Genomic DNA, 17633 nt, shown 5'->3' with positions numbered 1-17633 from the left:
AAAAGATCTGGGTTCGATTCTCAGCACCTGCATGACAGTACACAACTGTCTGTAACTCCAGCTCCAGGTGCCTACAGGTAAACGTGTGCACACCTATGCTATATTGTCTGCTATGAACAAGGTCAAGGACCTGGGGAATGGTGGCAGGAAAAGACGAAAGGGAAGGGGCTGGAGGCATGGACCAGTTGGCAGAATTCACATCTAATATGCATAAAACCCCGGGTTCCATCCCCTGAGCTTCGCAAACTGGGGTGTTAGTTAGCATAGACGCAGCACTCCAGGTAGGTCGAGGAAGGAGATCCCAAGTTCAAAGTCATCCTCAGATACAGTGAGTTTGAGCCTAACCTCTGCTACATGAGATCCTGACCTAAATAGGAGAAAATAAACCCGTTGTTATGACACCTGAGGCAGAGGCAGGTGGGTCTCTGGAGTTTGAGGCCAGTCTGCTCTACAAAATAAATCAATAATCCCAAAGACAAAGGTGGAAAGGCGGGGAGAGATGGAGAGACATACTCCTCTAGTCCCTCTATCCTCCCATCTCCCCATCTCTCTATGTTTACATTTAGGCTGAATGTGGCAGACACTGGTTCAGGAGTCTGGGGGATGAACACCTTTGGCGACCGCTCCTTCAATTGCATTCTTTTAAAAAAAAATTTAAAAATAAAAAACACTAAAGAAGCGGGGGTCCCATGCCATCATGGGGTCCGTCACCCTATGGAGTCCGAGTCTCCATCTCTTTCCTGCTTTCTCTGTGTCTTGAGCCAGTCTCTAGGGTTCTTGTTGTCTGACCCTCACCCCCTCCCAACCTCGGCACGAAGAAGCCGCTGCCCCTTTAAAGCAACGGCCCCCAGCCGGGTTATTGTCTCTCTCCGTAACCAATCGGCCGCGCCGTTGGGGGCGGGGATCCAGTCTCCTGATTGGCCGCCGCTGCTCTTCGCCCCGCCCGGGATCCCGGGAGCTGTCCGGCCGCCTCGGTGCTGATCCCGCCGCCGCCCACGGGCCGCGAGCCGCGTAGAGAGGGCACTATGAGCGGGGGCGTCTACGGCGGAGGTGAGCCGGCCTGCGGTACCGGGCTCTCGGCCTGGTCTACAGCCCTGCGTCCCGAACCCGCGCGTCCCAAGCCCTGAGCATCCCTGGGCCTGTCACCTCCGTACTGCATCAGGTCCAGCCTGAGGTTTGGGTCTCCCACTACTTCTGCTTTCCATCCTCCTGGGGCTCCCAAGCGTGCACTGCCTCCCGGCTCCTGGACCTTTCTTTTCCCTGCCAGGCCACTAGGCAAGAGGGAACTCTGGTGGCTTTGACCCTCCACTTCCAGAACGCGCCGAAGTCCAGGTGGATTTCCCACCTACTCCATGCTGAAGTTCAAACTGTGGCTATACCCCCAGACTCCTCTCCAAGCTATGTAGGGGGACAATTTGGGAAGGGATCTCCTCACACACCTGTCTCCTTGTACAGATGAGGTGGGAGCGCTCGTCTTTGACATTGGTTCCTTCTCAGTCCGAGCTGGGTACGCTGGGGAGGACTGCCCCAAGGTGAGCCTTCCAGTCCCCTCTCCAAATCCCTGGGGCTGGGACACCCTCTGCCGGGAGGGTCGGCCTACAAACAAACTTGCACAGTTCATTCCAAATCGCTCACCTGAGTGGAGCCAGGGGAGGAAGCCGAAGGTGGCTGAGGGCATTGAGTGCAGTTGGAGGGAACTGGACAAGGGACTAGAAGGGGGCGATCCAGCTGGGCATGGTAGCACTCCTTTAATCCCAGCACTCGGGAGGCAGAGACATGCGGATCTCTTTAAATTTGAGATCAGCCTGGTCTACAGAGAAAGTTGCTTCATAGCGATACCCTGTCTCCAAGAAAGGAGGGAGTAACCTGGCTGCCCGCTCATGTTCCTCATTGCCAGGCTGACTTCCCCACCACTGTGGGGCTGCTGGCCGCAGAAGAGGGGGGCGGGCTGGAGCTGGAGGGGGAGAAAGAGAAGAAAGGGAAGATTTTTCACATCGACACCAATGCCCTGCACGTGCCTCGGGATGGAGCAGAGGTCATGTCGCCCCTCAAGAACGGCATGAGTAAGGGCCCCACCCACCACCTGGGAGCCACCCCCCACGTGGTTACCGATCTCCATACCCAAAGAGTCTTGCTTGCTCCTGCCCAAGTCCCAGAACCTCCTCATGGCCCTACAGGGATCTCAGACCAGGGCCCCCTAGAATTCTGGAACTTAAGGGAGGGGGTGCTTGTCAGCTGAAGTCGGACTCACCTACCTCTAGACTTGACCTCCCTCCCTCCTTTACTTCCTGTCTCTGACCCTTGCCTTCCTTCCTACCTTCCCATCTGTCTCTCCACGCTGGTCCTCTGCCCCTAGTTGAGGACTGGGAGTGCTTCAGAGCCATCCTGGATCATACCTACAGCAAACATGTCAAGTCCGAGCCCAACCTGCACCCGGTACTCATGTCGGAGGCTCCGGTGAGTGGCTCAGCCAGACCACATCTGACCCTGGATCCCTAGTGACACACTGTCCTCCATCACCTCTAGCTTGGAGCCGCCACTCTCAGTTACTTTGCCTTCCTTTCCAGAATTTTCTTTCTCACCCTATCATTTTCAACCACATGCCTTCCTCCCTGGCTTATTTTCCATTCCCTCCTCCTCTCTTCCAGCTCCATCCACTCCATTGCCCATTGTTGTTAACGCAGTCTTAAATTTCTGGTCAATGTTATATATACACATATTACCAGTGTAGCTAATATATACATATATTACCGGTGGAGTACGCCTTCTTGGCATGTACAAGGCTCTGGGTTCAAACTCTACTACTTACTGAAGGAAAAAAAGGTTAAGACTGTAATCCCAGTGCTCAGGAGGTAGAAGCAGGAGTATCAGCAATCCAAGGTCATCTTCAACTACATAATGAGTTCCAGGACCACATAAAGAGACTCAGTTTCAAAAATACACCGATTTCCTTGTATATAATTTTTGTTGTTGAAAATTTTACACATGCATATAATGTTTTTTATTAAATACAGCCCATCCCCCCTCCATTTCTTCCCTTGTTTTTTCTACCACTTTTATCTCCCAACTTCCTGTGCTTTAAAAAAACAAACAGCCAAACAAACAAACAAACAAAAAAGACTGAGTCCACTCAGTAGCATCTCTGTGTGCACAGGGTAAGACCAGCGAGCCTCACCCTGAAGAAAGCTGTCTCTCCCTCTCCCACAACCATCAATCAACAATTGCTCTGCAGTTAGGGGTGGGGCTTTGTGAGTCACTCCCTCAGCCATGCTGGAATTTCAGTTGACTTTTTGGGTTTTTGGGTTTTGTTTTTTTTTTTTTCATATGTTGGTTTTTTTTAAGACAGGGTTTTTCTGTAGCTTTAGAGCCTGTCCTGGAACTCACTCTGTAGACCATGCTGGCCTTGAGCTCACAGAGATCCACCTGTCTCTGCCTCCCGAGTGCTGGGATTAAAGGCATGCGCCACCACCACCTTGCTTCATATGTGATATATATATATATATATATATATATATATATATATATATAGTTTTTCTGTTTTATTATTTGTTTGTGTTGAGGGAGAGGTCAGAGGGCAACTTGCAAGATTCAATTCTCTCCTTCCACCATGTGAGCTCTGGGACTGAAGTCAAGTTTTCAGACTTGGTGGCAAGCGTCTTTACCTGCTGGCTCCTCTTACCAGCCCCGTGTGTTTGCTTTTGAGACAATGTCTCCCTCTGTAGCTCATACTGGCGTCAAACTTGAGATCCTCCTGCCTCAGACTACTGGAGTGCTGAGCTTACTGGTGGACACTATCGGGATCCACTCCTTCCATATCTCTAAGCCCCACACTTGAATGACTACATTAATGATTTAATGCATTTTTGTGCATTTGTGTGTACATCGACTTTTCTGTGTATGTACCACATGCACACATGCATGCGGTGCCATGGAAGCCAGAAGAGGGCATCGGATCCTCTAGAATCAATGGCAGCTGTGAACCGTCCATTGTGGGGGCTAGGAACTGAACTCAGGGCCCCACCAACAGCAGCAAGTCCTCTCAGCCCCGGAATCAGCTCTCCAGTCCCTTTCTGTTCATTTCAAAATAATTTAAAATAATTGCATTTTAAAATTAATTTTATTGTTTTAATTTCACGTGTGTGTTTAGGAGTGGGGGAAGTGAGTGTCACGGTGAAGGTTCCCACCTCCCAGCTTTTAGGTCTCCAGGACTGAGCTCAGCCTGTTTTGCTGGGCCATCATGTCTACTCTGTGTTTGTTTTATTTTACGCATCATCCAAGGGTTTTCTACTATGGAAGATGAATATTTAGCTCTTTCTCTCCCCAACTGGTTATATCATAAGTGTGTTCCCACCTTTAAGTATAATTACATTCTATACTTAAAACAAACAAAGAAAAAAAACCAGCTGGGTAGGTGTGCCCGTATTTAATCCCAGCACTCGGGAGGCAGAGGCAGTGAGATCTCTGTGAGTTCGAGGCCAGCCTGGTCTACAAATCAAGTTACAGAACAATTAGAGCTGTAACTCAGAGAAATCCTGTCTCAATTTTTTTTTTTAAAAAAAATCTGAGTTTATCCTCTTTTACAGCAGGCTAAAAGGGCTGAGTAAGGAATAAAAGCATGGTTACTTTTGCATTCTTATGCAACTTTTGTCTTCCCCAGATTATTGTGGTTTTTATTTTACTTGGATTTTATTTATCAGGATAACCCTAAGTTACCCATCCGATATCTATGTATTTTCTCAACACTAATTCCATGATATATTCTATTAATTTAGTCTCATTGAAGAAAGCTCTTTCAGAGTCTATTCCACTTTGGCTTAAAATCGAGAAATAAAGCCAGGTGTTGGTGACACACGCCTTTAATCCCAGCACTCAGGAGGTAGAGGCAGGTGGATCTCTATGAGTTCGCGGCCAGACTGGTCTATAGGGCGAGTTCCAGGACAGGCTCCAAAGTTACACAGAGACATCCTGTCTTGGAAAAAAAAATCAGTAAATAGTTGTTATACTAACATTTTCCTCCCGCATTACCTAGGAGGGTCTCTGTGTTTCTTCTGAGAAAGTGTGTGTATCTATTGAGTCCTTTTCTTGCGTCACTTCTTTGTTCTCATAGAGCAGGTCCCTCAGTAACCTTAGATCACAGGAAGGATTTCTTTTGAGACTTTGTATCATACTCCAAGTTGGAAGCCACTTTTCATCAGATCTTGAAATCATTGCCTTCTGCTGTCCTTGAACATCTACTGTTTTATTGAGACACCCAGAACCATTTTACTGGTTTTTTACCCCCCAAAAGTAGTTAGTTTTCACTCCATCCTAAGTATTGTGAAACTTCACCATGATATGTAATAACGCTTACTTCATTAATGAATGAATGAAATTAATATCTCATTAATTATTCTGGAAGCCATTAGGCAGGGTGGTGTTGCCCCATGCCTTTAAACCCAGCACTTAGAAGGCAGAGGCAGGTGGATCTCTGTGAGTTCTAGGCCAGCCTGGTCTACAAGAGCGAGTTCCAGGACAGCCAGGGCAACACAGAGGAATCCTGTCTTGAAAAACAAAGAAACAAACAAAAATACAGAAAAGAATTGTTCTGGAAACCTTTGACTTTCAGTTAAGTGAAAAAAATTATGTCGTTTTCTTACGTTTGTGTGTATCTGTGTTTCGTGTGTGTGTGTGTGTGTGTGTGTGTGTGTGGTCATCAGGCTTGGCAGTAATCACCCATTGGCCCATTGAATAGCAAGTTTTAAATTGTGTTTTTACTATTTCCTTTTACTCCATTGCCTTTGTTTCCCCCTTTGGGAAACCCATTACTTATTGTTTGCAGCCCCTGAACGGGTCCTCTAATTTTCTTGTATCTTCCCTTGTTCTTCATCATGACCTTTCCCTCTAATTTCCAAGGCGTTGCCTCATCCAACCATTTGACTGTGTTGATCCTATCTGCTCCTGTCTCCTTAATCCAACCATTTGACTGCGTTGGTCCTATCTGCTCCTGTCTCCTTAATCCAACCATTTGACTGTGTTGGTCCTATCTGCTCCTGTCTCCTTACTCCAACCATTTGACTGTGTTGGTCCTATCTGCTCCTGTCTCCTTACTCCAACCATTTGACTGTGTTGGTCCTATCTGCTCCTGTCTCCTTACTCCAACCATTTGACGGCGTTGGTCCTATCTGCTCCTGTCTCCTTAATCCAACCATTTGACTGTGTTGGTCCTATCTGCTCCTGTCTCCTTACTCCAACCATTTGACTATGTTGGTCCTATCTGCTCCTGTCTCCTTAATCCAACCATTTGACTGTGTTGGTCCTATCTGTTCCTGTCTCCTTAATCTCTACAAAACTCTTTTACTCTCCATGAATCTTCTTTTTAATTCCTTTCCTCTTTTTAGATGGCTGGTGTCTGAAAACATCGGAAGACTATTTTTATTGTCCTGGGGAGATGCTGGCTATTGGAATTAGGGTGTCAAGAATTTTAGGCAAAAACCCTACCACTGGGACACATCCCTGTGAATGCTCTTTTATTGGAGCATCTTGTTCTTGTTTCTTGGGTCCAGTATCGTGTTCATTTACTACAGATGTCACTAATTTGTTGTTAGGAATCTCCCTTCTCCTACACTGTTTTTCCTGCCATATTTAAACATCCATCTTATTTTGGAAGATGCAAGTGGGTTGCCTGCTTTTGTTTAAAAGTGGTACGTTAAGCCGGGCGGTGGTGGCGCACGCCTTTAATCCCAGCACGCGGGAGGCAGAGGCAGGTGGATCTCTGTGAGTTCGAGACCAGCCTGGTCTACAAGAGCTAGTTCCAGGACAGGCTCCAAAACCACAGAGAAACCCTGTCTCGAAAAACCAAAAAAAAAAAAGTGGTACGTTAAAAGAGAGAGAGAGAGAGAGAGAGAGAGAGAGAGAGAGGATTCCTGTGTAAGGAGAATGGGGCTCTCTGTGTTCTTTGCTATGGGACTGTTTGACGGGAAGCTTTTGAGGGAAATCTCTGCTTTGGCATTTTTATAAATTTTTTAATTAAATTGGAAAATTTTAGATTTTTAAAAATTATTTTATGTGTATGAGTGTTTTGTATGTATGTATGTATGCATGTATGTCTGTGTATCACATGTGTGCCTGGTGTCCTTGGAGGTCAGAAGAGGGTATCAGATCCCCTGAGACTGGAGTTACCACTGGTTGTGAGCTGCCATGAGAGTACTAGGAATTGAACCCAGGTCCCCTGCAAGAACAACAAATGCTTCTATATGCTGAACTAACCCTCCAGCCCTAAATTACATTTTAATTAAGTTAACTAATTTATTATTGTTGTTGCTGTTGTTGTTAATTTGTTTTTTGGGACAGGGTTTCAGTGTGTAACAGGCCTGGCTGTCCTAGAACTCGCTCTGTAGATCAGACTAGCCTTAAACTCACAAAGATCCACCAGTCTCTACCTCCCAAGTGCTGGGACTAAAAGCGTTTGCTACCACTGCCCGGCTTATTTATTATTTTGATTTTAAAAATATTTGTTTTATTTTATAAGATTATTTAAATTATTTTAAGTCATATGTATGCAAATGTGTCCATGTCTGGGTAAGCTCACATGTGTACAAATTCCCATGGAGGCCAGAAGACATCAAATCCCCTGGAGCTGGAGTTATAGCTGACTATGAGCTGTCCCATGTGGGTTCTGGGAACCAAACGTGGGTCCTCTGCAAGAGCAGCAGACACTCTTAACAGCTGAGCCATCTCTCCAGCCCGTTTTTTAATGTGATGTCACTTATTTCTACCCCAGAAATGTCTCTGGTTGCCTGTTTCTTGGATTCTCGTGAAGGCAAGGGGTAGGGGTTCTCAAAATCCATGGTATCGCTCAGTTCTCGGTATGATGTCTGTCAAGGGTCCCACCAGTTCAGGGACCCTCAGATTGATTCTTTGAAGAATCAGCTAGGGAGCTTGAGTGGACAACAGCCCAAGGACATAGAATCTGATAAACAGTTTAAGGACTTATTACTTAAATAGTTTACTGTGTGATCTGGAACTCATTATGTAACCTGAGTTAGGCCCTAAGTCACTATCCTCCAGCCTTAGTTTCCTCAGTGCTGGGATTACAGGAATGTACCACCACACCTGGATGCTTCTGTCCCTATACAGACAGCTGCTCAGGATAGTTGATGAAGATAGAATCACACAATATGACTTTTGTGTCACTGTTCTTCTGGGGAGGAGATTGATGCTAAGAGGCTGGTGTGCTAAGCATGCCTTCTACCATGGAGCTGCATGTCTGCTGCATGCACCTGTGTTTGTTTACTTGGCATATTTTATGTTATCCATGCCGTAATACTTACCAGCATTTTATTTTTGTTGTGGGTGAATATCATTCCCCTTCAAAGATAAACCACAGTTTACATATCCAGCCACCCATTCGCGTGTCCATCCACCAGTTCTTGGGAAAGGTGTTGCTACTGGCACTTGCGTGCCAAGATTTCCTCTAGTACTTGTGTGTGCTTTTTAAAAACGATTGTTTGTCTTATTTTATCTGTTATTAGCCTTTAGCCTACATGTATGTGTGTGTCATGGGTGTGCCTGGGGCCTGTGGATGGTAGGAGAGAGCATAGGATCCCTATAGAGACTACATGTATGTGTGTGTATCATGGGTGTGCCTGGGGCCTGTGGATGGTAGATGGGAACATAGGATCCCTATAGAGACTACATGTATGTGTGTGCATCATAGGTGTGCCTGGGGCCTGTGGATGGTAGGAGAGAGCATAGGATCCCTATAGATAGTTGTGAGCCTCCATAGGATCCCTATAGATCATTGTGTGTGTCCATAGGATCCCTATAGATTGTCGTGAGCCTCCATAGGACCCCTATAGATCATTGTGTGTGTCCATAGGATCCCTATAGATAGTTGTGAGCCTCCATAGGATCCCTATAGATCATTGTGTGTGTCCATAGGATCCCTATAGATAGTTATGAGCCTCCGTAGGATCCCTATAGATTATTGTGTGTGTCCATAGGATCCCTATAGATCATTGTGTGTGTCCATAGGATCCCTATAGATCGTCGTAAGCCTCTGTAGGATCCCTATAGATCGTCGTGAGCCTCTGTAGGATCCCTATAGATCGTTGTGAACCTCCACGTTTGTGCTGGGAAGCAAATCTGTATCCTCAGCAAGAGCAGCAAGTGTGCTTATCAAATGATCTTTTTGTTTTCATTTCTTTTGTGGATATAACCAGGACTGGACTCACTGGGTCTTGTGGAGCTTCTCTATTGTATATTTTAAGGGACTAACAACTACATTCTGCAATGGCTGAACCCTTTTACAGCCCTACCAGAAATGAGAACTTTCCAATTCCTCAATAGCTTGCTGCTTTCTAGTTTTTGCACGGGGGGGGGGGGGGGGTGGACATTTATTTGTGTATTGTGTATGTCTGTTGGCACCTGTGTGCCTCGGCACACACATGGGGGTCAGAGGGCAGCTTGCAGGAATGGGTTCTCCATCTGCCATGTGGATCCTGGGGATTGAACTCAGGCCACCAGGCTTGGCAGCAAGCACTTTCACCAGCTGGGCCGCCTTAGCAGCCCCGCCTTTCTGGTTTTTAATTACCAACATTGCCTGTGTAGGTGCGAAGCAGGACCTCATTATGCTCCTGATTAGCATTTCTCCAGTGACTAATGACGCCGGATTTGCATTTCCCTAGTGGCGCATCTCTCCCTGTGCTTGGTGGCTTTTGTAGGTTTCTGTCTTTTAAAAATGGCTCTGTTTTCTCTGGGATCTTGGGAGGTGGAAAATTAGATATTTGTATTCAGTCTCCCGTTGTTCCCCAGAAACCATCTTCTCCTGCATCCTGGCGTCTGAGGCAATTAGGATGGGGGTGGAAGCCTGGAAGCGGCTGAGGTGTGGAGGGCAGGAAAAGATGGAGACTCCGGATCCAGCCCTGTCCAGAACTCCTGTGTGGGACCAGGGCTGTAGCTCAGTTGGTAGAGACTGGGCTAGCATGCAAGAGACTGTGGCTTCCACTCCTGACACCACAAAAACTGCACGCCCACAATCCACAATCCCAGTACCCAGGAGGAGGAGGTAGGAGGATCAAAAGGTCAAGAACATCCTCAACTAAGTATCAAGTTCAAGGCCACCCTGGGCTTTGTCTGAAAACCAACCAACAAACAAAAACCAGGGAGGTGGCTCGGTTGGTGAAGTGTTTGCCCCAGAAGCCTGAGGACCTGACTTCAATCCGCAGCACCCATGTAAAAAGCTGAGTGCAGCAACAGAGCCCTGTAACCCCAGCTCTGGGGAGATGAGATGAGAGATTCCCTGGGGTTTGCTGGCTAGAAAGCCTAGCAGAATCGGTGCGCTCCAAGTTCAATGAGAGCCCTTGCCTCATAACCTAAGGTGGAGAGAAGTTGAGGAGGACACCTTGTTCTACTTCTGACCTCCCCATGCATACGCACAGACGGACAGACAGATCCACGCACACATGCACACACTAAATAAATAAATATTGGAATAGATAATAATGGGAATATTGGGGTAAATAATAAATCAATGGGAAAATCACATTCTTAGCCAGGCATGGTGGGGTGTACCTGTTACACCAACACTTGGAAGACCCTAACAGGAAAAGCAATAATTTGAAGCAAGTTTGGGCTACACAGCTAGATCTTGTGTCAAAATAAAGTATGAAACAAAAGAGGGCTGAGGCCACAAGTCAGTCATACAGTGCTTGTCTTGTATGTACCAGGCCATTGGTTGTAATCCCAGAACGACAAACAACAATCCGATAAAGTTCCTTACAGTCTTACCTTGTAAAGTTGTATGTGGACCAAGGTCCCTAACCTGTTTCCTAGCCTAAGCTCTGTGTATATATTTATGCCCATGCATGTGTATCTGTAGGTTTGCATACATATGTGTGAAATGTATGTGAATGTGTGTATGGGAGTGTTTCCATCTCTGTGCATGTTTGTATCTGGGACTCCATGTGTATCAGTTTACACACATACTGTGTATGGATGTTTGTATGTGTGTGTTTGTTCCTATGATCGTATCTGTTGCTAGACATGCCTGTGCACATATGCATACACACACTCACATACTCTCACACGGACACGCACACGACACTCTGGCACTGCCTCCATCTGCTCTCCTCCACCCCTGTGCTCTCTCCACAGTGGAACACTCGGGCCAAGCGGGAGAAGCTGACGGAGCTGATGTTTGAGCAGTACAACATTCCTGCCTTCTTCTTATGCAAGACAGCTGTGCTCACCGCGTATCCTATGGCTGGACCAGCTCTGCTGGGTGGAGGGCCAGGGTGGGGTGTGTGTGAGATGAGCTGAGCGGTGTGGTGCTGGGCCTGGTTCCCTGGAGATCACTATCTTGGGTGGGAAGACACGTCTCTGCACCTTACTAGTGCAGAAAGCCCCATAGGCTAATTCTTGGGGCTGTGGGGAGGGGAGCAGGTCAATGGCCCTTCCCTATTCCATAGGTCAATCTCAGCAGGAGGAGTTGGGCCAAGTAAACATCAGGGACTCACTGGGACTGGACACAGAGGGAAAGGACGTGGCATGGAGGTGGCTTCTTCCCAAATGGCCAGTTTGGGCCATCGTCTTTTTTTCAGAATCAGTGGTACACTGAACTCTCTACTAGGTATGGGGTGACAGGGACCTCAGTTCTAGGAGTCCACAGGACACAGGACCACATACACCTGGAACCCCAGTAGTCAGACGGCTTAATGAGATGAATATCCAAGGCCTGTGCTACTGAAACCAAGAACAAGGGGCTTAGGAATATGGCCTACCATGTCTGAGGCCCTGGTCCCCAGCTCCACGGAAACTGGATTAGGAAATACAGACCTGTAATTCCAGCACTCAGGAGACCAAGGCAGGATGGTTGTCTTTAGTTTAAGGCCAGTCTGAGATACATAATGAGTCCAGGCTAGACTGGACTACATAGTGAGACGTGTGTGTGTGTGTGTGTGTGTGTGTGTGTGTGTGTGTGTTGGGGGGCTGGAGCAATGGCTTGGCAGTTGAGAGTACATGCTGCTCCTGTGAGGACCTGGGTTTGATTTCCAGTCCCCACATGGGACAGCTCAGCTGTTAAAGCAATTACCACTCAAATATGAAGACCAGAGTTTGGGTTCTCAGAAACCCACAAATATGCCTGGTGGGCATGATGACACAGTCTCATAAATACAGCCTCAGGAGGTGGCAGCCAGCAAGAATAGCCACATCAGGGAGCTCTGAATTTAATTGAGAGCACTTTCCCGAACGAATAAGGTGGAAGAGTGACCAAGATGACTCTTGACATGAACCTTGGGCCTCTGCATAAACACACACATGTACATGTGCACATGTGTGTACACACACACACGTACCCATATGCAAAAAAACTGAAAAAAGAAAATAAAAGTAAATCAAAGGCAGTATTTACAGACTAGGATTGAGTTTACCCTGAGGAAACAGAGAGGGACCAAGGCCTGACCCAAGTCTAGACTCTCTCACTGTCTGCTACTGTCTCTTTGACCTATCCCATGGCAGCTTTGCAAATGGACGTTCCACAGGCCTGGTGCTGGACAGTGGGGCCACCCATACTACAGCCATCCCAGTACACGATGGCTACGTCCTCCAGCAAGGTAGGACCTTGTCGGGGCTCCAGGGCGGCCTGGGGAAGCCAGGTTCTGACACCGCCTCTTCTTTCAGGCATTGTCAAGTCACCTTTGGCAGGGGACTTCATCTCCATGCAGTGCAGGGAGCTCTTCCAGGAGATGGCTATCGATATCATCCCTCCTTACATGATCGCAGCTAAGGTAGGACCTCTGCTGCGCCCAGAGACGCTATTGACAACCCTGGCATTGGCCTTATACCCATCAGTCCCCTGACCCATAAGATAGTGGAGCAAGTTCCCCAGAGGTTCCAGTTCCACTTTTTCTGGAAATTGGGAAATTCAAGTCATGGCTGAGGCCATGCAGTCAGCTGACAGCAGATGCGTGAGGGCCAGTGGGGTGGGTTCTAGAGTCTGGCAAATCCAAACTCTTGAGTCAGACGTGGTGAAGCACATTGATAATCCTAACTAAAGCTGGAGAGGTGGAGGCAGGAGAGTCAGGAGTTCAAAGTCAGCCTTGGGAACTGACCAAGGGAGGCCAGCCTGAGCTACACAAGTCATTCTCTCTCCGAAAGGAAACAAACAGACAAACAGGAACCAAGGATGTGGTTCAGTTAGCAAAGCCTTGACATGGAAGGAGTCTTGACTTGAATCCCAGCACCACATCAATCTTGGCTGTTTGAAGGCCAACTTGGATGACATGAATCCCATCTCAAAAACAAAACAAAAAATCTAAACCAAAAATAAAACCTCAGGTAGGAGTCATTCCTCTGCCAGGGAAGAGCCACGAGGCCCAGAGCATCATTTGAAAGCATCCCGGATGAGGAAGGAAAGCTCCATTAACCAGTGTTTTGAGGTGGGATCTCACATAGCCCAGGTTGGCCTCAAACTCACCATGTGACCGAGGATGATTCTGAATTCTCAGTCCTTCCACCTCTCCCTCCTCAGTGCTGGGCCTGGGGCTGGAACCCAGGGCTTCCTGCAGGCTGGGCAAGTGTTCTACCCCCTGAGCTCCCTCCCTAGCCCCGGATGCAGGCAGGTCCTTCTGATCACGTCTGTAGTGTGTGCTTCACGTATGGGACAGCTTTTCCCTACCTTCACTTCCCTGTCTCTGTCCCCTCAAGGCCGGTCAGCTGCAGAGAGGGCAGGCAGCTGCTAGGGAGGCAGATGTGCCAATGGGCTGGACAAGTGCCAGCTGGGGAAGGACGCTCAAAGACTGTGTCCTCACAGGAGCCTGTGCGGGAGGGAGCTCCCCCAAACTGGAAGAAGAAGGAGAAGCTACCCCAAGTCTCCAAGTCCTGGCATAACTACATGTGCAATGTGAGGCTGTAGCTGAGAAAAGCCCCCTGCCCCCCCCCCCGCCCCTGCCAGCCCCTGGTCCTCCGCTGCATCACTAGAGGAGGGGAGGGCATGACCGTGGGTGGACTGGAGCTGGGGAAACGGGGGCTCGAGATGGAGACGGGGGCGGCCAGACCTCACCCCTCCCTGCTTCTCAGGAGGTGATCCAAGACTTCCAGGCCTCCGTGCTGCAGGTGTCGGACTCCCCTTACGATGAGCAGTGAGTAGAACTGAGCACTACGGGAAGGAAAGGGGGCACAACTGGTACTGGGCATACTGAAGTTCCTGTAATATCAGCACTCAGGGAGGTCGAGGCAGGAGGATGGAGAGTCCCAGGTCAGCCTGTCTTACAGAGCAGGGGGAGGGACGCTGGGATTATAACTCAGATTACCTGGTACATGCAAAGCGGAGGAGGGGCACTGAGATTATAGCTCAGGTTACCTGATACATGCAAAGCTCCAGCTTGCATCCTCAGCATCACATCTACAGATCTTGGTGGTACAAGCTTGATACCCAGCACTTGGGAGTCAGAGACAGGAGGAAGAAGAGTTCAAGGCCAGCCTCTGCCACTTACTGAGTTGGAGGCATGCCTGGGCTTTATGATGGGGAGGGGCAGAACTGTGGTTCATGGGAGCCTCTCGAGTGCCCACCTAGCAGATCTGCATGAGCACGCCAGACAGCCTTGCTTCTCTCTTGGGCAGGGTGGCCGCACAAATGCCCACCGTGCACTATGAAATGCCCAATGGCTACAACACAGACTACGGCGCTGAGAGACTTCGGATCCCTGAGGGCCTGTTTGATCCTTCCAATGTGAAGGTTTGGCTGGGTGCTGGGTGCTGGTTTGGGTGGGGCTAGCTAGAATCTTGAATCCAGAGGTGTGGCGGGGGAGTCTGGGAAAGATGACAGGGGTTTGGGTGAAAAGGAGGCAGAGTCCCCAGAGTTCACATCACCTTTGTCCCCAGGGCCTGTCTGGGAACACCATGCTAGGAGTGGGCCACGTGGTTACCACCAGCATCGGCATGTGTGACATTGACATTCGCCCGGTGAGACCAGGACCTAAGGCTGGGTGAAGGGGCCAAGGGCTAACCTGGGGAAAGGGAAGGATGCTATCCTCAGGCTCGCCCTTCTCTCTGCTCCCAGGGTCTCTATGGCAGTGTCATTGTCACTGGCGGCAACACTCTGCTCCAGGGCTTCACAGACAGGCTTAATCGGGAGCTTTCCCAGAAGACCCCACCGGTAAGAGCCCACCCCACTCAGGGCACCTGGATTCCAACCCTGGCTTAGCTCTTCGAACCCCAAATCCCTCCTGATTCCCCTACATGGGAATGCTCAGAGCCCTGCCTCTGTGGCTTCCTCCTGCCTACCTTGTCCGTCCCCAGGATCTAGATGCTCGTTTTCCCCAACCCCTTCTCCCCTACCAGAGCATGCAGCTGAAGCTCAGTTTCCCCAACCCCTTTCCCCACCAGAGCATGCGGCTGAAACTCATCGCCAGCAACAGCACCATGGAGCGCAAGTTCAGCCCCTGGATCGGGGGCTCCATCTTGGCCTCACTGGTGAGAGAGGGAAGGGGCACACCACTGAGTATTTGGAGAGAAGACCCTGAAGGTTGTCCATTTTATTCAACAACACGTACCTAGTCACACCTGTAATCCCAGCAGTAGAGAGGCGAGGCGGGAGGATTTCAAGATCAAGCTAGTCTGGCCTACATAGCAAGGCCCTGTCACTAGAGAACAAATTGGGCTGTCATTCCTCAGGTGCCTTCCACCTCATTTGTCGAGGCTGAGACCCTCACTGTTCCAGAAGTCACCGATTCAACTAGGCTGGCTACCCAGTAGACTCGAATCCTGTCCCATATCCTGACACCGGGATTACAGCACAGACAGTTTTTACAGGGGTTCTGGAGACCAAACTCAGGTCCTTGTGCTTGTAAAGCCAGCACTTTACTGACTGAGACATAACCCCAGCCCTGAAAAAGAAAAAAATTGGTTTTGGAGAGAGGGCAATCAATGAGAGCTCCCCAAACTCTAGGGGCCTCTTTGGGGTACAAATTGGGAAGCAGAGGGACTGAAGGCAGGGTGATTGGTGAGGATATGGTTTTGGTGAGGCAGCCATGGTCAGCAGGGAGCAGCGGGGACATCCTGGAATTTGGGATAGAAGAGAGGTTCAATGACAACAGTGTGTCACGCATGAATCTTCCCATGGTATGTCCTGGGATCTGTGGCATGACCAAGGGGACTAAGCAGAGTGAGCCTCAGGGATGTGTCTGTCTCTGCCTCCCTAGTGCTGGGGATGCCCAGGGTTTTTTTTGGTTTTGTTTTGTTTCGTTTTGTTTTTTTAATGTGGGTTTAGGGGATAGAATTCATGTTCTCAGCTACATAGAGTTCAAGGCTAGCCTTGCTGTATGAGAGCCTGTTGAAAAAAAGAGGGGGGGGGGCTGGGGGATGGGAACAGAAGGGGAAAGAGAAAAGAAAAAGAAGGGAAGTAACAGGAAAAGAAGGGGGAGGGCGGTAACGGGAAGGGATGGCAAGATAGAGGAAGAAAGGGGAGGGAGGGGAGGAGACTGGAGGAGGGGTGAGGCAAGACCAAAGGAGAATAGATCTGGGCAAAGCCTACAGGAAGACGGTGAGTTCCGTTATGGGCACAGAAAGTTTAAGGTCAAGGGTATTCAGCAGGAAGTAGCCAAGAGACAGCTGGGTGTCTGACCCAGGAGTGGCAGGGACGAATGAGGTCACCCCAGAAGGCTACTCCGTGAGCTGGAGACACCAACGATCAGGTGGAAGCAGAGCAGACATCTGTGAGAACTCAGTGAGACCCTTCGTCAAAATAAAAGCCAGGGCGGAGAAGATGGCTCAGTAGGACAGAGTGAGAGCATTTGTCTATAATCTCTGCGCTCTTATCGCAAAATGGGAGGAGATAGGAGCGGCTCCGGAAGCTGACAGGTCATCTAGCCTCCAAACAGAGTGACAAAGGAGAGACCCTGCCTCAAAGTGGAAAGGACTGACACCAAGGTGTCCTCCATATGTACATGTAGGCCAGTCATCACACATGCAAAGACAGGCACATATACATAGGAACCAAGAATTTTCAGTCCCCCAGTAAGGGGCTGGGTGTGAATCAGTGGTAGAGCCCCTGCCTAGAATCCCCCAGTAAGGGCCTGGGGTGGCTCAGAGGTAGAGCACCTGCCTAGAATCCCCCAGTGAGTGGGTGGAGATGTAGCTCCTCCGTGCTAGAGCTGCCTAAAATTACTCCCAGAAAGGAGGAGGGATGTAGGCGAGAGATGCATGCAGGTAAGGAGGAAGAACGGGCTTGGGAGTGTAGAGGGGCGATGCCAGGGCTATCCTGACAGCTTATGTCGCCGCTTTCTCCCAGGGCACGTTCCAGCAGATGTGGATCTCCAAGCAGGAATACGAAGAGGGCGGGAAGCAGTGCGTGGAGCGGAAGTGCCCCTGAGGTCGACCCCTCCCCCTCCGCAAATCCCCACCCACCCCCTCCACAGCGTTGTGGGGAGACGGATGCCAGAGGGGCGTTCTACCAGCCAGGCCTCCAAAAGCGCTGAACCCTCCATCTCCCATTGCCCTCTCCCCTCTTACCCTCATCTTCTTAGACTGTGATGTTTCTGAGTTGAAATAAGTTAAAAAAAAAAAGTTTTAAGAAAATAAAAAGAGTTTGATCTTCTTGGGGATAGGGAGTGGGTCGCGGGGGTCTGGTGAGAGGTAGGTCACAGCTACATTTA

At 49.1% G+C, this 17633-nt stretch overlaps 1 protein-coding gene across 1 annotated transcript; it reads left to right on the top strand.

Moving 5' to 3' along the window:
* Window positions 1-938: 938 nt before the first annotated feature.
* On the top strand, window positions 939-17534 carry Actl6b (actin like 6B). The gene is made up of 14 exons (XM_041648767.1): window positions 939-1050; window positions 1456-1532; window positions 1898-2063; window positions 2357-2457; window positions 11134-11231; window positions 12499-12593; window positions 12661-12767; window positions 13793-13882; window positions 14059-14120; window positions 14602-14716; window positions 14863-14943; window positions 15041-15136; window positions 15367-15453; window positions 17270-17534. The coding sequence occupies exons 1-14, from the start codon at window positions 1026-1028 to the stop codon at window positions 17348-17350; spliced, it is 1281 nt and encodes a 426-aa protein (XP_041504701.1). The 5' UTR covers window positions 939-1025; the 3' UTR covers window positions 17351-17534.
* The last annotated feature ends 99 nt before the right edge of the window (window positions 17535-17633 follow it).

Source organism: Microtus oregoni, unplaced genomic scaffold (assembly GCF_018167655.1).
Source record: "Microtus oregoni isolate MIOR12 unplaced genomic scaffold, Mior012 000003F_ref0000135, whole genome shotgun sequence".
Lineage (NCBI taxonomy): Eukaryota > Metazoa > Chordata > Mammalia > Rodentia > Cricetidae > Microtus > Microtus oregoni.
This window is presented reverse-complemented; position numbering and strand designations above follow the sequence as displayed.

What these genes read in the sequence shown, in the direction of transcription:
- Actl6b (XM_041648767.1), top strand. Translation starts at nt 1,026, where the DNA reads ATGAGCGGGGGCGTCTACGGCGGAG. An exon ending in TTTCCCAGAAGACCCCACCG is followed by an intron (nt 15,137 to 15,366) that starts GTAAGAGCCCAC and finishes TTTCCCCACCAG; the next exon opens with AGCATGCGGCTGAAACTCAT. An exon ending in GCTCCATCTTGGCCTCACTG is followed by an intron (nt 15,454 to 17,269) that starts GTGAGAGAGGGA and finishes GCTTTCTCCCAG; the next exon opens with GGCACGTTCCAGCAGATGTG.